Genomic DNA, 26101 nt, shown 5'->3' with positions numbered 1-26101 from the left:
GAAATGGGACAAAAGTTCCTTCTTTTGGCGTGGTATCAGTGGTATGGTGAAAACTTGTATTATTTGAGAAGATTAAGTTCTCAAAAGTTCTGGAATTACGCATTACGCACTTTTCTGGCACCAAATGGCACCAATGCAATTGCACGACATGAACAGATTGGGCTGCTACTGCATGGAGCCAGACGCCATCTACGCAGTAAAAATAATTCGTAAATTTACTACCAGCATTGAAAAAAAACTAATATTTGTATGAGAGTGTGGGATATTCCAACGTCCAGCGTTGTAAAATTACGGAAATTTTTTGCCAAAAAGTGTCTCCTGAGATTAACTAACGTTAACTGCAGCCAGCGATGGCCAGCATAGATTCACTGCTCACTATAAGCGATTCCTCAGTTTTTAACAAATATTCACTAAAAAATTTGTGTTTTCTGAGTACTTATTGAGATAAAATATATTTAAACAGGAATTCTAGAAAAACTTTGTTCTCAAAAATATTATGGTCACACAGTTTTTTTATTTATAGAACCAGCAATACCTACAATATTTTACACCAACATGAATGGCACTCAGAAAACTCTATCGTGGAGAGATGCTCTAAACACAATTACATTGCTGTGCAAGACTAAAGGGTCACCAGAACCTAACATCACGTGGCATAAAGATGGCTCACCCTTAAAGTTATCAAACCAATTCAGTGTAACAGAAAAAAATGAAAAACTGATAATAAATCATCTTTTGGATAGTGGCAGTGGAAACTATTCCTGTCTTGCTGAGAACCGCTTTGGAAAAGCACGAAAATATCAAAAGTTTATTGTTCAAGGTATTAGTACTCAAATTTTTGATGTTACTTTTTTGTATGAGATTCATACAGCGTTATGTAATACACTGATGCATGCATGGTTTGACCCTTACTGAAGTAATTACTGTTATTTTTTTTAAAATTAGGGGCAGAAAAAACTTGGCTCTTGATTACAATGATTGTTTTATTAATAACCATCTTGACATTACTTATGACATATTTTTCGATAAAGGCAAGGCATTCAAAGGTAAAAAATATTCATCATATAAAATATTTGTAAATAAAATTGTAAGGTAGAAATTAAACTTCTCAACTTAATTACTTGCTACACAAAGATGGAGAAAGAACTATTGACAGCTCGTGTAATTAAATTTGAGGAAGGATCACTACACCTTGTAAATCCAGAACTAAACATGTCAGATCAAGCAGAGCTTTTCCCATACGATAAAAAATGGGAATTTTCCAGAGAAAAGCTAAAGTTTGGTATGCTATGAAAAGTTAAAAGTTTATTCAATTTCACGCATTTACAAATTGAACTACGACTTTTTTTACTATATGATAAACTAATCAATTAGAATATATAAAATTACTACGTGTAAAGTAAATATCTCACGTGCAGTTACATGATGCAAAAATGTGAATCACACCGTCACAAGTAAAAGCAACAATACTTTTTTTAACCCTTTCTTTTTTATACTTTTCAAGTTTTTGTAAAAAAAAAAGTTTGATGTAGTATTAAACCTTTAGTACATTTAACGTCATAAATAAGTGCATATGCAAGTCAAAATACAATGTCTACTAATGCATAAAAAATAATTCATAAGATAACGTATAGTTCTGGAGTATTTTTTGTCACTTTCATTTTCCATGTAAAGATAAACAGTTGGGGAGTGGACAATTCGGGGTCGTTATGAAGGCAAGAGCGTATGGTATACGTCCTGATGAAGATTTTACAACTGTGGCCGTTAAGACGATCGACCGTAGGGCTGATTTAATCTACCTACGAGTTTTAGAGCGTGAACTAAAAATTATGACTCATCTGGGAAAGCATTTAAATGTTGTGAGTCTTCTTGGTGCCTGTACCACAAATATTGGTAGACGCAAGTATTAGCTTTAAAATTTAATAACATTTGTTCCAATTGGTAATTGAATTTAAAAGTCATTCATACATTTTTGAGGTGAGCTGCTGATTATTGTGGAATACTGCAAATATGGAAATTTACAAGATTTACTTTTGCGTCACCGCGAAAATTTTATCGATCAAACGAATGTATGTAATAGCAAAACAGTTGCAGAAAATGGACAAAAATTAATAAGGTACTGATTATTTTTACTTGTTACATATTTTGTTCAATATGTTCAAGGTTATAATCTTTTAATATCATAGTCACTGTTTAATTGTTGAGGACTTATAAATTTAAAAAATAGTTGCATTTCATTAAAACATTTATACATATTAATGTGAAAATACTTGCAACCTATAAAAACGAAAATCTATAAGGATATTTTATGAAAATGTTACTGATGATTTTTTTACAGCGTAAAACATGCAGAGATGGATTTTTTATCAAATCATAGCCATTCCTCAAGCAATGAATCTGTTCTCTACTGCTCTGACTTTAAAAATTTCAATAACACGAGCGAATTTGAAGGTAGCATTGAGTACAGTGACTCCCAACCAGGTTGGATGTCTAATTACAAAGGTGATTGCAATGAAGGAAATCTTCAACCCATAAGCTCTGAGGATCTTCTCTTTTGGGCATTCCAAGTCGCTCACGGAATGGAATACCTGTCCAAAAAAAAGGTACGTATATTCACAATTTTTTGCTTTTTCCTAACAAAAGATTACTGAATTACTTGACTTTCATACATACATATTCTACATGCACAGGTACTGCATGCAGATTTGGCAGCGCGAAATATTCTATTGGCAGAAAATAACGTTGTCAAAATTTGTGATTTTGGCCTAGCTAAGATGATTTACAAAGACGGAATTTATAAAAAACAGAGCGATGTAAAGGTACCCTTGGCATGGATGGCTATTGAGTCAATCAAAAATGGAATATTTACGACTAAGTCTGATGTCTGGTCATTTGGTGTGGTGCTGTGGGAGTTTTTCACTTACGCAGACACGCCATACTCTAGAATAGGATTTATGGAATTATTACAAGAACTTACCAAAGGCTATAGGATGGAAAAGCCTAAATTTGCCAGCAATAATGTGTTAGTTAAAAGAAAGATCTTTTTATCTTCTTTAGCGTACTTTTGTTGTTACCTAAAAATAATTGCTTACTGCTATTCCAGTTACGATGTAATGCTTCGCTGTTGGAACGAGAAGCCACACCTGAGGCCATCATTTACGGAACTAATCGATATCATAGGCGAGTTTTTAGAAGATGAAATTAGAATGCATTTTAAGGAGCTTAAAAATATGCATGCGAAAGTAAACGAGACAGACAGTGCCGAAGAAAAGTACGACTATTTAGCTAATATGACGTCAGCATCGGATCATCCAATGTCGGTCTCAACCAAGAATGAATACGCTAACTATATGTCTCAGATGGAAAAGCCGTTGAATTTTAATACCAAAAATTCGTAAGGGGAAGATAGATATAACTGTACCGGTGTCTTATGTGACTTTCTCATATCATTTATGTCTTCAGTAATTATTATTTACCTTTAAGTCTCAATTTAATAGTAGATGTGTAAAAGTTAAAAAAAAAACCCTTAAAGTTTTGTAACCATTGAGCTGAATATACAAATAAATGAGAGTCTATGCTATACATTCGGCCAAAGTTACCATCCTCATTTACTTTTTATTTTTTAGAGTCTAGAGCAAGACGTGGCCAACACTTTCACAACATCTAAAAAGTTGCAACATTCAAGAACTATTCTTATAATGTGAAGATAGGATCTGTATTATATCCAGTATTTTTCTGACTTCAGATATTCCCTTCATCTTCCTAATAAAAGAAAGGTACACCATACCAGCACCATTAAGTTAGTATAATCGGACTTGGGTGTTTAATGTAAATCATGCAGTAATAAAATGACTAGAGGCAGTATTTTCTACTATTCTAAGCTCAGCATAAATGATATCTGAGGATAAAAACTATGTCGATTTAGAATGGTAGTTTTTCTAATAATACATTACTGCTACTATTTACCATTTAAGCTAGTTTTCTGAATATTGGTGATTGTAAAGCCGATGGGCAGTATATTATTTTTAATATCCGCATGATAAATCAAATTAGTTATGAATTAGCTATCAAAATTGTTAATTAATCAAAATTTTGTATGGTGAATATGAGTTTGACAGTTCACAGAAAATCACTAGACAATAGCAATTTTAAGTTTCCAAGTCTTCCGAACAATGAGACGTAGTAATAATAATATTTGAAATCAAAGTTGTGTAGATGATACTTTTGGGAAATATCATCTACTACAACATGCGTGTATGTATGCTTATTTTCGAAAATATCAAGCGTAAACATGTCAAGTAAAAAAATAAAATAAAAATTTTATTATTTGACACAATTTGTGAAGAACAGATTCAGTGCCTCTATGTACGTTTTAAACGATATCACTCAACGTCAAAAAAGCTTGCTTGTAAAATTTTGTTTGGATATATACTGTAAACACGTGAAATAAAAAACAGTTAAATAATGCGAGTTTGCAATTTTCCTGATATCTAGTGATTTTTATTTAGAGCTTTCGGTGCTACACACGTCAATGCTTTTAAAAGTCTTTCGTAAGCTGCTAATCTATAAATTTAATGTGAGCAACAAAGAAGATCCTTAGCTGCGTTACTAGGTGTGATAATTAATTCTTTCGTCAAGTCATTATCATAATCGGTGTGCTCATATGACTTAGTCTTTCCCGTTTCTTTCTTTTTTTTATTAGTGAGCAACTGCTTTATTCAGTAGATAATTAAAAAACGAACATCTATACTAAGTAATCGGTTGCCTTTGAATTAATAGTCTTTTGTTCTGAAGTTTAGTCCGATCGTGGATTAGTTGTACACTTACACAAGTCAAGTTGAAAGACGACACTTCAAAAAACCAAAGGAACCATACAGACCACGTAATGTTAAGTCTTCAAGAAGTGAAGAACTCATTACTACTTCTGATATGTGTGCCACTAGTGTTTTTTCTCAATCTTCCTCCAGGTTTGTCTTGCAAAATTACTGTTAATAACCTACTATCACTTTTTCTGAGGATTTAACAATTACTAGCATTAATATGTACCCATCGATAAAATTAGATTATGTTCTAATATTGCGTATATGGACACTAGTAGATAATTAGGTGAACAACATAGTTTTACGCTTGTTTAATGCTGTTTGTACTTAGGCAGACTGTTATGTCTAAACTGAAAAAATTATATCCTAAGGATACTCTATGTACACATTTTTTGTTGCATATTAATCTAAGGTAAATGTCTCTATTATGGCCAAAAATTTTATCATATATTTTTCTCTAACTTTATATTGTTTATTGTAAACTTTAATGTCAAAAATTTTGGTTCTTTTGAGGGCGCTAAAAATTTACCATTATTATTCTAATTTTTAATTATGGTTCTTATCTAATAAATTACTTTGTTTATAAAAAGATTACAAGGCCAAACTTTGCATAATTATAAAATATTGTATCAGTTGTATCATTGTACCTATTAATTCACAATTATTTACCTATTTATGAAAATTTTTTAGGCACGACTGATGCCAGAGCAAAAAGGGTAAATACCCTTATAACTTATCGTTTATTTGTAAAAAAAGTTTTGGTAAAAAAAAATTGCGATTGCGGACCTCAGCGTCAAGGTTGTAATCAAGTTTTCTAGCTAACTTATGTAGTTTTTTGTTAGATTGGGCTAAAACTTACCAGATAGTTTCTTTATTTATGCCTCACAAAATGGTAGAAAATCGACAAGGTTTCCTGTTTTAGAAAAAAGATAGCAGTCTTTTAATACCGTGGAAATGTATAAATTTTTTAGTAACCCTACACCGATCAGTACCTACGTTATACACAGTATGGTAACAACAGTAATATATTACCTCGTATCAGTCGTTCCTTAAATGCAGTTTTTGCATAAACTTACCCACTTGTTAAAAACATAAATAGTACAATATTTCAAGACAATTAAAGTTTTTTCATTTGCATGACACTATTGTAGTTAACAGAAATAATTATAACGTTTATTCGTTCCCTAAAACTATATACTTGATGAAGTTTAGTAACATAAAATGTACGGTTCAAAAGATAGGTTATGTTTGACTTTGGCACTATTTAACAACAAGTACCATTTTTTTATCTAGTACTTTGCATATCAAGTACATGAATTCTCTTATTCCATGAATAGGAGCATATTCCAAGAATAAAGATATGTACCTTATGCTTCTCCTTGTAAAATATAACAATTATGATTTAAATAGTTACAACGATTATATCAATACTGATTTATTCATACTTTGCAGGCTGTTATGGATACAAACCCCAGCTTTATCCAAATGCGACGGAGTTGCAGATAAACGAAGGAGAAGCTCTACAAATTACTTGCAAAAGCAGCCATCGGGTGTCTTTTAATTATCCAGACAAAAATGAAGACAACGTAAGTTGCAAGAGTTGACTATCTTACATGCATTAGTTTCTATAAAATCATTGTAAGTTAGAAATTTATCATATGTATGTATCGGTAGTTATTGACGAGCCCAAGTACAAATTAATACTTTTAGAAAGTATTTAACAATGGTAGGATTGACGTACCCCACATTATAGCCGTTATAAACACGAGTTGGTTCCATAACTTGAGGAATCATCTGCAAAAGTTACTTGAAATATAACTACAGTATTTGTTTCGAAATCAGACTTTTAATACTAGTAGAGTATCTATGATATTTTCGTCGAAGCCCTGGTGACATGTACATAAAATTGTTGCAATATTTTCATAACGAGGTTGCAAGAGATTATTTAAGGTTTATGAGAAAATGAAGGTTATTTGTCATTACAAGGCGTAGGCTGACTAAAAAACTAAAAATAAGAGAATAGTTGTTTTAATAATTATAATGTAGGGAAGACTAAGGCGTTTAAGGTTTAGTAAGTAACTGTGACATCTCAGTTTTTTTTTCTAGCTGATGAAATATTTTTAAATTAATACTTGTAAATAATGATTCGTAATACTTTAACTTTTTTCCGCTTCAAGTAATGCAATAAAAAAATTAAAAAAAAACAACAACAACAAACCAGGGGGGATAAATGGGTCATGGGACCCACGGTAAGAACGAAGTTCTTTGAACATGACGAGTATAAGAACACAATTTCTCAGGTAACAAGGGGGTCGCCAGACCAATTGAAAGAACGAAGCTCTATAAACGTTAATACTGCATTCATGTAGTTCACTAAACAAAAACTTGAAAAACGAATAAAAAAAAAAAAAAAAAAAAAATAGTTTACTACTCACGATGGTTGAACTTCGTGAGAACGTCGTGCATAAATACAGTACTCACGAAGTTCAACCATCGTGAGTAGTAAACTATTTTTTTTTTTTTTTTTTTTTTATTCGTTTTTCAAGTTTTTGTTTAGTGAACTACATGAATGCAGTACTAACGTTTATAGAGCTTCGTTCTTTCAATGGGTCTGGCGACCCCCTTGTTACCTGAGAAATTGTGTTTTTATACTCGTCATGTTCAAAGAACTTCGTTCTTACCGTGGGTCCCATGACCCATTTATCCCCCCTGGTTTGTTGTTGTTTTTTTTTTTATTTTTTTATTATTATTTTTTTTTTTTAAATTTCTTGTTTTATTTATTTTTTTTTTCATTTCTTGTTTTATTTTTTTTCATATTTCATTTTACTACATTTTTTTTCATTTTTTCGTATTTCCTTTATTTAATTTCTTTCTTATTTTCATATTTAATCTTTTTTTTTTCATTCCCTTTTTTTTCATATATCATTCTTTTTTTTTCATATTTAATTTCATTACTTTTTTTTCATTCTTTTGTATTTCCTTTATTTCTTTTTTTTATATTTTTCTATTTATATTCATTCTTTTGTTTTTTCTTTTTTTTCATTTCTTTTTTCATATTTCATTTCATTATTTTTTAATATATTATTTTATTTGTTCAAATTTCATTTAATTTCATTATTTTTTTTTTTCATATTTCATTTTTTCATATTTCGTTTTTTTTTTCCATATTTAATTTCATTACCTTTTTTCATTTATAACAGTAATTATTAGCATTACTGTAATGCAAAAAAAACCTCAGGTTTAATGAAAATACATATATTTAATGCGTAATAACGCGCCTTATTATATTTAATCTACATAACCATATTTATGCTAATTAAATTTTTTTTTTTTTTTTTTTTTTTTTTTTTTTTTTTTTTTTTTTTTTTAGATGTATTATTTAGAAAACAAATACACAATTTATAAAACAAATTCATAATTGAATGTATTATCAGTGAATACATTTAAAAATGGAATGTTATAGTTACGAATTACACGATAAGTACAAGAAACTGACTTCTACAGTCGGCAGCGCTCGTAGCAGAGTGGGTAAGGTACAGGACTCACATGTAGAAGGTCGAGGGATCAAATCGCTTTATTGGAAAATGTTTTTGTTTTTTTTTTTTTTTTTTTTAGAATTGTAAAAGAAAAAAAAATTCAAAGTGAAAGAAAAATTACTGTGGGGAAATAAAATTGAAGTTTGTTAAAAAATTAATTGCTTGGGAGTGTGAGGTGGAATAGTGGGTAAAGGTATGCAGAAGAGTAACACGGCACGGTTGACAAATGTACATATATAGTTGGGAGAGGGGAAGTGTGTAGAGAACACTTGGTGAGGGGGGACGGGTTGAGGGGAAAAACTTGAGAGAAAGAGATTTCTGATTCAAAAAAAAAAAAATCTGTCGGTTTTAAAATTCCAGCCCCCCGAGTAACGCGACATAAAGAACTTCGTTCTAAAAAAAAATTCAGTACAAGTTCTATGAAAAATATGTAAAATCTTATCTAATAGAGTGCCTGCCCTCTTATTTTTAATCACAGACACTGAACACGATCAAACCTGTTTCAAAAAATTTAATAAAGCCTATTTTGTACAGTGAACCTTGCTCGATGATTTCCTGTTTTTATCTAAGCTCTAGAAGGCAAAAGTAAAAAAATTATGATAAAAACAAGAACGTCATCTGTTAAAGGAATTATTGAGACCTTAGGGCGGGGAACTACTGGCACGAGGGCCTTCTATACCCTTAACAAACTACAAAAGTAAACAGATTTTCTGTTGTGAAAATATATTTATTATCGTCATTTTTTTGCCTTAATCTTATACACACATTTATTGTAAAAATATTTTGAAGTGTTATAATAAAAACCCTCAACCAAAACGACCTCTCTATTGAGCACTACTGGCAATTTAAGGAGGTTCGATTTGTGCCACTTTACAACCACAATTTTATTATTTTTATAAAATGAGCTTGTGCTATGATAAGTAAAGTTTTTTCTCTTTACAAATAAATTTTTTAGTTCTTCTAACTCAAACAGTAAAGCTACAACTAGCTATTGAAGAAAAAGTGTCAGTATTTCCCCAGTCTCTCTAATGATAAAAATTTTATTTACTGACGAAAACGTAACTACTAATCATATTACACTTCCTTTCTTTAGCAATTGTAAACAAAACTAAAAAAATGCATATTTTCACTTAACTACTTGTTAAAATTATTAGATAATCACATCACAGTATAATATTACTCGTGATAAAAAAAAATGATATAACAACATTTCAACGATCATCCCTTGTCTTTGGTGACACTGGCTGGTACAACTGCACTAGTAAGAGGGATACCATCGTAGGAATAAATTCCCACAATTTAAATACCAGTGAAATATACATTTTTGTTAAATGTATGTAATAATAATTTTTCTCTCTCGTTTTTCTATTCTTTTTTAATTTCAATGCATTGATATGAACACTCAAAGTAATATCTAAAAAGTAACACAATATTTTTCTAACGCAGCAAATAGAAGTACTTTCGTACAATCATCTAATGATCTCTTGAAACGCAAAGTACGTATTGGTGATCAGGTAGTTCTGCCGTGCCGCCCAACATCCCCTAAATTCAATGTGACGCTTACGACTCTTGACGGCTTGGTATGACTCTAATTTTATTTTGAAGATAGTAACTTACCATTTATAAGTATATAGTGCACGTAAATTTATTTATGCAGGAGCCCCAGATGGTCATCAGCAAAAGAACACGTTTTGATCCAAAATTGGGTTTTATCATACATCAATCAAAATTGACGGATAGTGGAAACTATACTTGTGAAGTAACTCAAGATGGTTTCACTCAAAAAATATACGTTGAGCTTTTGATCGTTAAAAAAGAGCAGAAAAAACCAGTTATTACAATAAACAGCCTGGAACATGCCGTTGTTGGCTCAACATTAAACATTAGTTGTACAGTACAGATTGAAAAAAATAATCTTTACAACATCTCCTGGGAGACTCCCCGTGATTCGATAAAAGAAAATATACGCAATCATAACTGCAACAAACATTTTGTTTCATAATAAAAAATATGTAAGATCGAGAATACACGTTTATGATAATGATAGGTATTTTTATTTATAAGGTAAAGCTGATAAAAAAACGTAAATGAAATAATTAACCATGGACGATCTCTTATTCTTCTGATAACTATTCTATTAAGTGATACAATTTAAATTAATCATTTTTCTACCTCATCTGAAAAATTAATGAAAAGTTCATTTTGAATATGTGATTATTAGATTTTCAGGAAAATTTGCAATTTTATTAAAAATAATGGAAGCCACTTTGATTTGGTAACATCTAACCTTATCCTCAACAATATAACTTACGATGATGGAGGTAATTATAGCTGCCAAGTAAAGTCATTGCTCAGTAAAGATGACAGTAACTATATTTTTTTAAGAATATGCGGTGAGTTATGAGACACGTATACTTTTTTACAATTATATACCATTCCATTTTCATACAGATCGTAAGTAGCAAACTTACTAAACTAAATTAACTGTATTTACAGATCCTGAAGATACATACTTAAACTTAACGTATGAAAAAGGAAAAAGATTCTTCACTGGAGTATATGGCCATCCTGCAACTATCGTTGCTCATATTGATGCTTACCCACCGCCAACTCTTAAGTGGTATAACAATTTTCTTTTACAAATAATCGTCCTTTTGCATTAAAAATTTATAATTCGTAGAACATTTACTATGAATGAATATTACAGGTTTAGTTCTAGAGATTCTGTTATTAAATCAGATGGTAATTTTTTGATTGTCAATACAAAATCATCAAGTAGTTTAACTATAAAGGAAGCAACACGGTTTAATTATGGCATCTATACTCTTCAAGCGACCAATAGTGCAGGAACCAGATCCTTAAAATTTGAATTTAATACTCACCGTACTTATAATATTTACATTCATTTATAAAATTTTCTGCTACAATTTTTAAGAAAATGTTTTTTAATCAATCTATTTATCACTTTTAGCGCAAGACAAAGTCCCAACTGTTTTTCTTGACGATGTACACGGCTTAAAATATTTTTATCCTGAAAACCAGAATGCAACTTTCAAATGTAGAAGCTATGGTTATCCAAAAGCAAATATAACATGGATCTTTAAGCAGTGCCCAACAAATTTTCATAATGGCTGCAACGTCCTGGAGTTAAAGGTTAATTAATGCTTGATTTAGTATAGTTATATTTTTATTTATGTTGACGTAAGAACACAACATAATTATTTCAGTATGTTAGAGTATAATGCTGAATGTGAATTAAGTTTTTGAACAATAGACATTTTTAATAACATTTTTGGTTCCATAGTAATAAAATTTAAGTTTCAATGTAGGGGGGGTTTTGAGTAATTTTTCCCAGTGCAGCGTGAGAACACTAAAATTTTTAGTTTTTAACGAACGATTACAACATTAAAATTGACCCATGAGATGTTTTAAATATAAATTTTCAAAGTGTAGTATGTTTCCTCGCCTTTCCAATGTAACTATCAATTTGAAAAAAAAATTTGTATCCTTAAAAAACACAAAACATGATACATCTCCATGTCGGCCTTTTAAATATTTTTGTTTATAGTCTGGATCAAAAAAGCATCTTGTTTATTTATGAAAGTAGCTGTTTTTTTATCAACGAGTTTTTTTTTTTTTTTTTAGCAGTCACCACTTATACCATCAATGCAGTAGTTTAATAAGCGTAAGTACAATACACCGCAAAGTCGTGTTGCCTTCATACGTCACTTGTATTGAAATATATATATAGGAAAGAGTCTATATAGATAGTAAGATCCAAATAAGGTTAATCAAGTGACCCCAAAAATAGTGGCTAAGCTACGATTAAAAAAAACCAGATTATTCTTATTAACGTTGGATGAAAGAGTTGATTTTAGACAATTAAAGGTACTATATAATAGTATACATAAAATTTTAATTTGGATATGAATCAATTAAATTTTAATATAGATTAGTCAATTTATATGGATATGAATCAATCCAATTTGGATTACCTTGTTATTAGAAAATACGCTTTTTTCATCTTAAATTAAACTTTTAAACTGTTAGTCATTATATTCCACATGCAATTTTTTTATACTTTTATTTGTTTTCTCTGCGATGAATCAAAAAGTTAGCGTATGTTGACCTTATCTTTATTAAAACACTTTGATACAAGTGATGCCATAAGATGATACGACCATACAGTGTATCGCACTCACTTTGATTAAACTGTCAGTACGTGGTACCTAAAGCTTATTACAAAGCAATTATAAATAGAAAAAACTAACATTTTAGTTACTAGAAAAAAACTTAAACAAATAAATAAACTAACTGTATTTACGGAAAACTTACGAAAAAACAGTAAGCTTAATCTGGTCTCTGTAAAAGACCGTCAGGCATTATGTCAAAATCTGTTTAGTCTTGATCTATTAAAGTAAGAAATCACTCCAAGACAAAGACTATCGGAGAGATTTATCTCACCTCTTGCTATTTGCAAAAGCATTCCAACATCTATGAGGACGGAAGAGGCGTAATCTTATTAATACTTCTATTTTCAGGGCAAAGAAATTAAATCACCGTATGCTAACATAGTTTTCTCCAAAATAACAATAAACGTCACAACACTTGGCTTTTTGAATTGCACTGCTTGTAATCATTATTTTTGTAACTCAAAACAAAAAGACATTTTTATTGCTGGTATGTAAATATTTTCTAAGCTTTTAACTGAAATTTCCTATCAAAGAGAATCGAGCAAGCGAGGGCTTATGCAGTGAAAGTAAATGATGATGTAATCCTAAATAGGTGTTTAAAACCATTTTTTTAATTTTTAATAAAAAACGGTAGAGAAAATCTTTTAAATTTTTATAAACAACATTCTTTGATGCTCGTTCTCTTTTGGGTAGATATTTTTTGGTTCAACTCCTGATTCGTCATAACATGTTTTCTTTTTAAGATAAAGAAGATTTTAAAAATCCCTTAAAAATCATTAAGGATCAGACAGATTTTTTTGTAGGTGATAACGTTACTTTAACATGTGCTTTTATTAGTTACGTGTTCAAAAATGTGACTTGGTTAAAACAAGGCGGCTTTACTAACAATTATGGTAAGCTCTCAAACATTTATGAAAAAATACAAAATTCCATAATATAAGTTGTACCATACAAACTTCATCTAATTTTCATCTTATTCTAGAAAAAATGAGTATCACGTGGAAAAACTTCAGTTACATCAATCAAGCTGTTCTCTCAATTAAGAACGTGCAGATATCTGATCAAGCAATTTACTATTGCAAAGGGCAGTACGTACAGGGTGGCAATAAATATAGGTTATTTAATCTCAGAGTCCAAGGTAAAACTTATATTGTCAATTTTAATTATTATTATTTTATTTAGTATTATTATCATAAATATAACAATAATAATAGTAAAAGTAATAACAACCAGAATTAAAACAGACTGTTACGTATAATGTGAAAAACATTTTTTTTTTCCAACGTAAGCAGTGATTTGTCGTAAGCCAAGAAAAATCGTAAGTGTGATTCTGTGCGTAACTAAAAAAATTGACAAAAATGATTGAAGTAAAAAAATATCTGATAAAATTTCTAACAATCAAATTTGTTTTAGTAAATAAGTTTTTCATATTAAATATAGCTAAGAATACACAACCAATTTCAGTTATATACAGGCTAGAAGTTCTTCTTGCTTTAAAATATAGTTTTTTTTTACAAATATTTTACTAAAAATAATTTAAAGCTACCATAACTTTAATAGTATACATTATACCCGGGACAAATACTAAAAATGTATTCACATGTTTTATTAGTTGTAGAGATATCAGATGGATTTTATTTATTATTATTTTTTTTTAAAGTATTAAATGTCAGTTAAATCTATAGATGAAAAAAAAAAAAAAAAAAAAAAAAAACCAGTGGACAGTGGGTGCTTGGGTACCCAAGTAGTAAGTTATACTTCTCTATAATTATATGACAGATAATACAACTATAAATATAAGTGTACCTGGTATGAAACGATATCATGTAGAAAGGTGGTGCAATTATTGCTGGAATGAGTATACCTGCGTTAGTTGGGCGAGGTTTTAATAAATATTTTAATGTATAATAACAGAACAGTTGTAAACAATATTATATGACACAACACAATATAAACAATATGGTAGCTGGCCAGTATAAGACTGTGCCCTTTCATCGAATCTTCCGATGGCTTCAAAACAACTTCCTAAGAAAATAAAAAATACCCTTTATTGAATAGTGGATCATTAAACTGTAAACCCTTTTTCACATGTTAAATTTAAAAAATGTGCAATTTGACTTGTAACCTCATGAAAAAATTACTTTAAATTTAATGTATAAGATCTATATAAAGCTCACATTTTTTTTTTGTATTAAAGATTAAGGGTTACTATTACTAAAAAGAAATTTGTGCTTTAGTACAAAAAGATAAAAATCCAAATGAAGACGGCCCTCGATAATTTACATCATTAAATAATTTAAAAGTAATAATTATAGGATCTACGGGTAATTGTAGAGTATTTTTAATATAAATGTATATATATATATATAACCTCTGTTCGTATCATCTTCTAAACTGAGGTGTCAATTGTCACACTAAAAGACATCTCATGCATTAGATTATACAACAAAACAATGGATATTGGAAAATTGATTACATTTTTTAATCCCAATGACAGAACAAGGTCCAACTGTGAGGAAAATGTACCCTTTCCTATAATCGTACTTTTTTCTATCTTCTCTTTACTACGCTAAATGTGTTGGACCAATACAAAAATTATATCTTGATAAACCGTGGACTTATGGCACAAACACATCTGAATTAATTTGAAGCGCATAATACAGTAGATCTTGAAGTAATCACTTACCCTAAGCCTGCAGATATTAATTAATCTAACAATTATTACAACTCAATATAACAATTTGTCATTAAAGTACGTTTGTTAATAATGTTAGAATCATAAACTGTTAATACAATTATAACGATGAAATAAGTCATTTTGGTGACTATTATAGTCACTTTGAAAATTAACCTGGACGGGAAAACCATGTGCGCCAGCACCTATGGTATCGATTGAGTAAACCACGGGGAGACGCTCTATGCATCAAATGCAAGTAGTCTGTAGATATCTTTAAATATTTTAAAAAGTCATCATTACATGATGGTACATGAGGCGTAAAACATGTCATAAATTTAATTATTAATAAATATCTTTCGGTTTCATCTAAATCATTAGTGGCGTTCTGTCGTTATAACCGTTACGAGTTTCATAAATTCAAGAAAAAACTAAGCGATGCGTCTGCTTAACCATATGTATATCAATACTGAAAGTAAAACACTATGCAGACGCACCATTTGGATGCAGTATTACTTTTATTTGCTCTTATATGAAAACGCCTGCTTTTATTAACATGGGAAAAGGGACTTACTTATAATTAAAGTTTTTATAACTTTTACGCCTCATGTCTTATAAAATGAATAATAAATGAATAAAATATACTTACCATACAATGCTTAACTTTTAGGACATTGAAATATTTACAAATTACGTGGATTTGATGTCGCTGGCATCCCCCCATATTACCAACTTTTACTAAGGGCTGGGGCGCCACATTTTATTATCGGTCCCACTATGTAGATACAATAAAAATATAGAAGAATAAATTAATATTGCCTTTTTTTCCAAACGGCACGGGAATGTTTCTCATGTTTCAACATTATATTATTACAATCATACGAAATAAAATATAAGTTTTTCAAAAAATTTTTTTGTACAATTATTCAATAACTGAATTAAATCGTGCCTATGATCACTATGTTAAATGGTGCAATTTTTAAGCCTTACATTTTTGTTTCGGCACCGCTGGGTTCTCTACAATTTTAACAGTTGATTAATAACAGATAAGGAATCGTATGCTTAAAATTTCAAGACATTTGGTCGTCTCTTTACTCCATCAACTATTACTACCTTGAAACCTTCATAGCACTAATTTCTTTTAATTGGGATCGAAACTCAAGAGCCTACTCTTGGAGTTTCAAATAGTAGCCAGAATGTTTCAATATAGAAACATGGAGGGCGTTGCTGTCGGAAAACCTAATCTCGCAGCTTCTAAAATTCATCACCTTATGTAAATTTACATTTGTAGTTGGCGTGTCAGCTTAGTTCCGATCCCAATAGTGACACAAAACATATGTCTATAAATTCAAAGCTTTTGGGTATTCCCTTAGTTCTGTATATTCTCTCATTATAAATTATAATGCTTCAATAATTAGGCCGTGAAACATATCTTTCACTACATTCCTAAAAACTATGAATTCCAAAAATTGGGCCACAATTTTTCAACAAACATGTTCTATGTCAATACTAGTCATAAAATTAAAAAGTGTATAAGTTTAATAGTGTCTTTTGTAAGAGTAGATGACTTAAAGATCTAATACCCACAATGTTTTTATTTGTAGAACCAGAAATACCGACCATTATTCGAACCAATATGAATGACACAGAAAAAGTTCTGTCGTGGAGAGATGCTCTAAAAACAATTACATTGCTGTGCAAGACTAAAGGGTTACCAGAACCTGATATCACGTGGCAAAAGGATGGCTCTCCCTTGAAGTTATCGAATCAATTCAATGTAGCGGAAAGAAATCAAAAATTGATAATAAATTTTCTTTTTGAGTGGGATAGTGGAAATTACTCTTGTCTTGCCAAGAATCGTTTTGGAAAAGTACAGAAATCTATTAAATTTATGGTTAAAGGTAATGGAAATTATAATTTTAGTTTTTATATCCAAAGATTTTTAAACTTATAGACCAACTTACGCTCGTAGTATTCTAAATAAACAATTTATTTAAATTTCAGGCCCTGAAAAATCATGCTAGTATCTACTTTCCTAAAGATTTTTGGAAGATAAAGTGTAGGCTATTAAGTTATTTGAAGTTCAAATGGTGCTTGGGTATCATATATGTTTTTTTGGTCCTATAATTATAGTATATAAAATGTCAGTAATAACATTGTGACAATTACAAGTATTTGATACCGAAGATAAGTTTACATGACTATAAAATAAAAACAAGTAGCAGTTAAGCAATATTTTATTCCTCAAATGTTAACTAAGTTGTAAATAAAAATATAATAATAACAACGATGAACGTGTAATTTTGCTAAATTTAATATTTTTACAACTCGTTTTTGCTTCATTCGTTAATCTACCAATAGATTTTAGTAATAAAAATTAACTCAGACTCCACCAGTAATCAAATCGTGTGCATATCATTATTTTCCTTGATATTATGATTGACAGTGAAACAAGACTCCTTAGATAAGGATCGTATAAAAGCGAGAAAAAATAATATTATCATTGAAAAACTGTAATTAAATTTAAAAATGTGCATGCTTTCATCAGTTTAGATACGTAGTACTTATGATTTTTAAAATAAAGAATGTCGAAGAAAGTTCACCCAAATCAAATTGGTATTTACATATTATTTACTTTTTTAATGCAAAGGCCAAGGAATAAGCACTAATTTGCATAAAGTTTAGATAAAAATGGACCGCATGCCTTTTTTTCTTGACCCTCTCAAGTATGCTGGACCAAAATAAAAATTACATGATCTTAGTAAAGAGAAAATTTTTAATTCATTGCTTGGTAGACCGTAAGCTTAAGCTTGTGTAAGTCACACCTCTATTTATATATACTATGGACACCAAGATTAGCATTATTTTTCGTACTGGAACAGAAATCATAACCATTTAGAACTCAAGTAACACCGTATAATGATTTATTGTAGATATAACAAAAAGTAGCTCCATTTAGTTACCCTTTGCTATTGGCAGTAAACTGCAAGTAATGCTTTTTTTTATAGGAATTTTAAACCACTTTTAGCATTTAAGAGGTTATAAATGATATTATAAGTTACTACAGACTTGTTAAATAATATTTCAAATCATAAAATCCTAAATAGAGATAGTCTTCTCTGGAGCATTTAACGATTGAAAGAGAGGGAACGGAGAGATAAAAAAACTGATTCCAAAAAGTAGCAATAGACTGGTCAGTAAGACTATTCGATTTCTGCAAGTAGTTAGTGAGGTCACAAAAATCGTTCAAACAGCTCATGGTAAGAGTAAAGTGCCTAATTTTAGGACTTTAGCAGGCACAATGCACGATTGACAACATTATTTTTCGTATTTTATTATGTTTGGTTGTTGAACGTAGATGCAACAGAATTCAACATAAGGGGATTCTTCTCATTTTGTTTTCTAGAAATAAGTTAAAGTTTTAAGTGCAATAGTTTACTGACAACGAATGAAATATTGTGAGTCACATGATTACATAACTCGACGGAATCGTTGTTAAGGAGGTTCAGGAGTATGATTCAACGTAAAGAAGCGAGGAAGGAAGAGTCCCCCCCCCTACCCTTAAAATACACTATAATTATACCTCAAAAATTTTCTCACTGAATTATTAAAGAATAGTTCATTCATAGGTAGGTTATTTTAAATATCTTTGCATTTTATAAAAATGTTTGTCCATGTAAATGTCAAAACTGAGGTTTCGTCCCCATAAGAGCCTATTCTTATCACACGATTTTGATTTGTATAGTACTTTTAAGAATGACCTATAAAAAATATTTAAAAAGTTCTACGTATTCTATACTATCCAGAAAACTGAATATTGTTGTGATCTCTGCATTTTATTATTACTCCCGAACCTCCTTAATACACTCACTCTCGGCATACTCGCGTCATTTTTCTAGTGATGTCTGGACCTCCAGGAGCTTCCTTTTCTAAGGAAAGCTATTACCTAGCCAGCTCATGGAGTAAAGTCACTTTTGTTTTTAAAAAAGGTCGGTACAGCGAGTACAGATGGTTTATCGGAAAATATTTTTTCATTAAACTTTGACAATAGCTGGGGTGTGCTTGAGACAATCACTGCACCCTGTAAATAGTACCCAGTAGGATGGATGAGACCGAGTCGTCTATACGGAGAACTTTGCAAGGAGTGTACACGAAAGACTCACATACTTGGAAGAAAGGATGATAATTGTACGGAAAAAGCACCGGAAGCAGAGGTTAGGGACAATAGGATCCGTAAAAACTATTAATTGGGTATTCGTGGAATCCAAATACTATACTCTACCATTTATGTATATTGACAACATGGAGGACAATAAAAAGTTAAATTCAGGAATATTGATGGATATTTTTCATAAAAACATTAAACTAAATAACAAATAAGTTACCCTGAGAGAAAAAAAATATTACTGTGCTAGAATGGTAATCTGGTGTCATTCCGCCGTCTTGGGACTTTTTTTCCAACCTAATCATTGTCACCCAGAACTGTAATTTTTATTGTATAAATAGTAAGAATCACTGTACTTGCGATAAAAATCATTGCTCTAAACGGTAAAAATTATTGTTCAAATAGTAAAAAGTCTCTAGACAACGCAACAGCACCACATTACCATTCTAACACGGTAATTTTTATTATCATTTTTAACTCTCAGTGAATTTTTCATGCAAAATTTATAGGTTCAAAGAATCTGTCATTTCAAGTGGACATGGATCTTTAGAAACATCTAAGGGAGCATTTTTCTCAACATAGGAACAAAAGATTGGCACTCTAATATTTTTGATTCAACAAATGGACCAAGCCATTTTTCTCCTGGGAGCTGAAATTGAAAAGAGCGGTGGTCATACTATTTCATTTTCATAAGTTTCACTATAACTGAATGTGTTGCAAAGTGGTACGACTGATATGTTTAAAATTTTGTCAATACGTTTATTATGATAATTATAGCCTCTGTATCACACATGCACAGCACAATCCGTAATTGCTGCTGAGCCACGGAATGTGGGCAATACGGAACCGTTTTTGGCCAATAAAATTGAGAGAGAGGGTATCATGGAAGAAATCCTTTTCTTCTGATTGGTTTCAAATTGCGCATTGCGTACTCCAAATGTGATCGTATAGCCTAAGCCAGTAACATATCGTGTGAGTGAGAAAGACACTATCACAGTATCACACTCTGGCTCCTTCGTTTTCACACGATATTTTACCGGCTCGGTGGCTCGCTACTCACATACATATATATAGTAATGTTTTGGCACCCATTTGTTTTTAATACTATCAGCAGTAAGAATATGTAAAGGGAATGTTTTTTATTGTTAGTTGGTAAAGGCAGTTCCTACTTGTATGTATTATTTCAGTTTAACTGTGTAACTCAGGCAAAACATTTATGTTTGGCATTGGTTTTTCTGATAACTTTTTAATAAAATTCGTTCGGTAAAAAAAATTTTGATATTCAAAACATACTTTTTAAAACCTACTTAAACACGTCAGTCTTGATGAAAAATTTTAAAATACAGTTTATGGATATAATATAATAACATTTTATTTACTTCGAAATGGTAATTTTTTTAATTATGATGGTTTTTTTGGAAATTCATGAAATTTTCTTTGTCTTTATGTTCTAATTTGTACTAACGTACTCATGGCTCAACTTTGCTTGATAAAGATAATTTTAACATATTAATTTAATTTTAAATGAAAAATATTAAATGCTTAAAAAATTATTGCCATACTGAATTTTTTTTTTTTTTTACGTATAATATCTTGTTTTTTTTATCTTATCAGTCAAATCTTTGCATGATATATTTAAAAGGGACGTAGAGAGGAACAAAAAAAAATTAATAATATAAGACGTCCAATGACAGTTAGTTAATAATTAAAATAACGTCCAATGGTGGTACTGTCAAATTTTGTATTTATTAAAAAACAAAACGACGTTTCGGCCGTTTGGACAAAGTCCTGGCCCTCATCAGGTACAAAAATCTATGAGTAATAAAAAAAATTCTTTACAATACAAATTTTGATAAATACAATAAACGCAAATTAAATAAAGTGTATAATATACCTCTGACTCTTACGAAGGGGATGTATATAAGGTCGTAATGTAGTCAGAGTTTCAAGTTTCGTTACTTTTATGCCCTGCGCATACACAAATGACACAGTATACACACATAATATGGTATTTTTGATGAATTAAATAGGTTTGATAAAGATATTCATAAAAAAAACTCATCTAAATGCAACGGACTAATAAAAATACACAAAAAAGACTTTCCTATGCGTATAATTGTCTCGACACTGAATCCACCTACTTATATTTTTTCAAAATTTCTTTCAAATTTTTTGATTAAGAATATTCCGCTGGTGAAATCACACGTAAAAAATAGTTATGAGTTGAAAAATAAATTAAAAGATATCATTTCACCTGGTTACACTCTTATTGATCTAGAGGTTGTTAGGTTATTTACTAATAATAGTGAAACTTTAATCATAAATGCAACAAAACATTTTTAGAAATTCTTGAATGGTAAAATTAATGTTTCTCTCAATAAATTTTGCACAGGTGTATCTTTATATTTGAATTCAACTCTTTTCCATTTCAAGAATGAATTTTATAAACAAGTTTTTGGCTCTCCAATAGGCAGTCCCTGTAGTCCAGTACTGTGTGATCTTGTAATGCGTTTGCTTGAAATTTCATGCTTAGAGAAGTTATGTTTTTATGTTCCACTGTTATGCGATAGGTGGATGATATTCTCATATGTGTGCCACTAAATATATTAACTATTCTAAAAAAATTTTTAATAGCTATTGTCTGGAATTACAATTCACTGTTGAGACGTGCAACAACAACAGCATCAGTTCCTTGGATTAAAAAATTATCATTCAACAAAATAACACAGTGCTAACTAATTGGTACCAAAAACCCACACATTCAGACTGATACTTGAATTTTCACTCCCACCATCCAATACAACATAAAATAGGTATCATTTACACATTAGGAGACTTTTCCATTAAATTAGTAGACACTCAATTTCACAACGATAATTTAAAATTAATCAATAAATTTTTACTAGCTAACAACTACTCTCAAAAATTTATTGATAAATTTTTAAACAATAATAAACACTTGCACGGTCCTATTAGATATTTTTGTAAGAAGCTTCATATTGGTCTTGTATACAGTTTAAACAATAAATTGAATTCGATCTTTTCACTTGGAAAAGATGTAACCGAGCCACTCGATAAAAATAATGTCGTTTACTACATACCCTGTGCGAATTGCAACTGCTGTTATGTCGGTCAACCATCGAGAGCTGTAAAATTAAGAATGGCAGAACATAAAAGAGACATAGAGAAAAAAAAGGATACATCTGTACTGTCACAACATAGCATTGAATTGACACACAACTTTAATGTTGATACAATAAAAATTTGAGACACAGAACAAAATTGTAAAAAGCGCCTGTTTTCCCCAATGTTAAATATACATTATTTTAATAATAATATTAATAGACAACAAGATACAGAAAAATTGAAAAATTGTTACAAGTCTCTCGTTAAGTCAATTAAGAAAGGAGGCTAACTTGATATACATGATTCGAGGGCCCCTTTCATTTATGGTATTAGGAAAACATGATCTATTTACGTGTGTCTCACAAGGAACTGCTTGCGATTCTTATTTGATTGTATTGGACGTTATTTAAATAATAAAAAAAAAATTAAGAAATTTAAAGTATTGTTTGAATATCAGTACTGCCTTGCCTCATTTTGCAATCAATTTTTTTTAGTCTTGCCAACGCATAGTAATAAAGTAAAATTGTAGCAGAACAAAGTGAAAAAACTGTCTCCAAAATACATCAATTTCTGGAAAATCTAAGCATTGAAAATAAATAAAATCAAATTTTAGTGGTGAGAAACTTAAAATAGATCGATCCAGGTGATCTTAAGATATCACTCATTAAAATCTTACGCGTACACATAAAGCCGAAAATTTGTGTGAGAGTATTGATCCGATGTTTGAAAAATCTATTTATAAAATTTTATCTCAATTTTTCAGTCTTCGTTAGTTACAAAGCTCCTACAAGGAAGCAAAACAAAATGCTGAGTCAGCTTCTCGATACTTGTCCATCGACACCTACAACTCGCGCCCTAACTTTACCAGTCAACTACAAATACGTGTATACGTATAATAACATTTTCATAGGTACATCAGCCTGCTCCGATCGAACTCACCACGAGCAGATAAAATTTCTCGATCAAAACTGATAAACCCTCTAACGTAACGACTGAGACTCTAATCCGCACGGTAATTATGTTTGAAATATCACTCGCATCTATGTAGCCGGACGGTTGAAAAAGTTACGTAATATCCTAAAAAAAACAACAATTTTTCATTCAAAGGTAGATTTTCTGGAAAAAAAAGTAATACCTATACGGGGAACCAAGAGTAAAGACACAAAGCGCAACGAGCGTATTTTCGCAGCGTAACGGCTACCGCGTGAAGTTACCGTGCACTCGGCTCTTTTAAATATTGTTGTGTCTAGGAGCTGATATGCATTGTGTGCCTGTGCTATAGTCTATACTGGCGTTGCGCAATCGCAGGTTTATTATTGTAATTATACTTCCTGGCTCCGTGAATATGCAAAAATATATGCTGTGTCGCGTTGTTCGCACGTGTCGTGGCTCAACGTGACGGACCAGATTTCGGATCATCGCTTTTAATGATTTTACACGAAATATTTTATTCCTGGAAGAAATAGTCCATGTTTCAATATAGCTTTCAATGTAAGATGAAAGTAATTTTAACATGTATTTACACGCGAGCTCGTTTGGGAGCTCTGAGTTTTTTCACCATTTTCAGAGCTTTTGAAAACTCGCAAAAAATTAACTCGGGAATCTATTATTAACGTTTTTAGTCGTTCTTGTGTAACACGTTCGTGGTGTGTTTAATTTTTTTTTTTTCTTCTGAAGATACAGTACGTGATATTAATGTGCGTGACAAATATTTACTAAAAGCGCTTATTGTAGGGGCGTGAAATCGTCTTCGCTATTGTAAATAATTATTACTTATCACAAACAAGTTTTTATCACAAACGCATAATGATGCCGGTCTTGAATCGTAAATAGTGTACTTTCGTGGATCTTTTTTTTTTTAAGTATAAATACTACTTATATGTTGGGCGGCTGAAAACATTTTTCATTTTTCTAAAATAAATTTGACAAATAGTTAATAAAAGAACTAATTCTTTCTTTGCATTTGATAAATTACGTCAAGTAGCAAAATTCATGCTTACAATAAAAGCACGTGATTAGTGAGTACTGATACCTTTTTTCTCATTTTTCCTGTTCCGTCCAAATACGTAAATTTTACAGTGCAAGAATACGTTTTTATATTTACAAATTTAGCATGATTCTTTTATTTATTCAAAACTTAATTGAAGAATTTTCTTAATTTCTTAAGTAATGAAAACAGTAAAAATATCTTGAGCTTAACTCTTTTGCTAAACTGTACTTCATTAAAAATGTATTAATGTTCCAAAAAAAATGGAAAAACTTATGGGTTGTCAGGTTGATAACAATTAAATTCCACAAACCACTACCTCAGCTCAGAATACACTAGAAGTAAACATACCAAAATGTAATTTACCGTAATGATTCAAGAAAAAACGTTATCGGAAAAATTTTTACCTTTGTATTGACAACACTTCAGCGAGCAATGTTAGAAGCTGGGGCTGCAAAAAAATTGACGGTGTTCTCGTTTGCTCTAAAAAATGAATAGTATATTGTTTACAAGTATCTAAAAATTAATCGCTTGGCCAGTTTAAATCATTTGTCTCTCCCAATTCAAAAGTATCAAAAGTCGTTTTAAAGACTAAATCTCGTACTTAAAAAAAAAATTTTTTTTGTTCTTAATTGAAAGCCATTGATAAAGAGATTCTTCAAAGCTTTGCATTACGATAATGACATTTTGGCCTGTTTTTGCATTTTACGGCCACGCAAAAAATTATTTCCATGTCATCAGTTTTCGTGAAATGGCCCTTAAAATCAGCCCCGGCATAATATATAAAGTGTATAATTAATTGTTTATCAAGTCCTTACGAGACCTACAGATGAACTTACGTCAAAAGTTAACAAATCTTATTTTGATGTTGCAATAAATATATACTTTTTTGATGATAATGGTCTTAGAAAAATTATTTTAATGCACATAACACCTAGAAACTGATAGCTACTTACCAATGTGTTTTTTTTTTTTTTTTTTTAGATTGAACAAAAAAAAAGAAAACGTAGGCTCACTGTCAAAAATACATCAATCAATCAAATGTAAACCAGTGCTTTAATTATTAATATTTTAAATAAGATTTTGAAATTTTATGTAAGCCCAAGTACTCATTAAATCAGCACACCCAACCTAAATTTTTCGTCCACTTAAGAGTGTTGTAAGGTTTTCTCAAAGTTCATAGGTGGCGGTTAAACCTTCAAAAATAATTAATTAGAGTATCAAGAAATGGTGTGAACTTTTTCAATATTTTTAACCACAAGTTTTTTTATAATGAATTCTTAACATTTAATACAAGTTCTTACGAACAGCAATGGATTTAAGCTCATTATTCACAAAAAAAAAAATTATCGATAAAATATTTAAAAAATTTACACAGTTTCTTGACGTTTTAAATAGTTTTTTAGTTATTGTTAAAAGTGTTATAGCTTTCTCTGCATTTTGAAAAAAATTATTGAACTTCTTCAACTAACAAGTGAGAAAAAATTGAATGCTCATACTAAGTATGATTGTTGAAAAATACTTATTATTATCATTATTATTTTTTATAAATATTTTTTTTTATCAGGGTTCGTGAGAAGTTAAAAGCATAAGTATGCGA

The 26101-nt window shown here is 30.4% G+C and overlaps 1 protein-coding gene across 1 annotated transcript; it reads left to right on the top strand.

Moving 5' to 3' along the window:
• Window positions 1-555: 555 nt before the first annotated feature.
• On the top strand, window positions 556-3398 carry LOC149375436 (vascular endothelial growth factor receptor 1-like). The gene is made up of 4 exons (XM_089589112.1): window positions 556-820; window positions 2452-2603; window positions 2691-3022; window positions 3104-3398. The coding sequence occupies exons 1-4, from the start codon at window positions 556-558 to the stop codon at window positions 3396-3398; spliced, it is 1044 nt and encodes a 347-aa protein (XP_089445238.1).
• Window positions 3399-26101: the final 22703 nt, after the last annotated feature.

This window comes from Copidosoma floridanum, unplaced genomic scaffold (genome assembly GCF_036245765.1).
Source record: "Copidosoma floridanum isolate Cflo_tuat_1 unplaced genomic scaffold, Cflo_Japanese_pri ptg000007l, whole genome shotgun sequence".
Taxonomy (NCBI): Eukaryota; Metazoa; Arthropoda; class Insecta; order Hymenoptera; family Encyrtidae; genus Copidosoma; species Copidosoma floridanum.
Note: the sequence above shows the minus strand (reverse complement) of the source record. Positions and strands in the feature narration are given on the sequence as shown.

Bases quoted from the DNA above. Each gene is read 5' to 3' on its own strand.
- LOC149375436 (XM_089589112.1), top strand. From the start codon at position 556: ATGAATGGCACTCAGAAAACTCTATCGTGGAGAGATGCTCTAAACACA. The intron at 2,604-2,690 runs GTACGTATATTC...CTACATGCACAG, and splicing joins AATACCTGTCCAAAAAAAAG to GTACTGCATGCAGATTTGGC. The intron at 3,023-3,103 runs GTTAGTTAAAAG...CTGCTATTCCAG, and splicing joins AAATTTGCCAGCAATAATGT to TTACGATGTAATGCTTCGCT.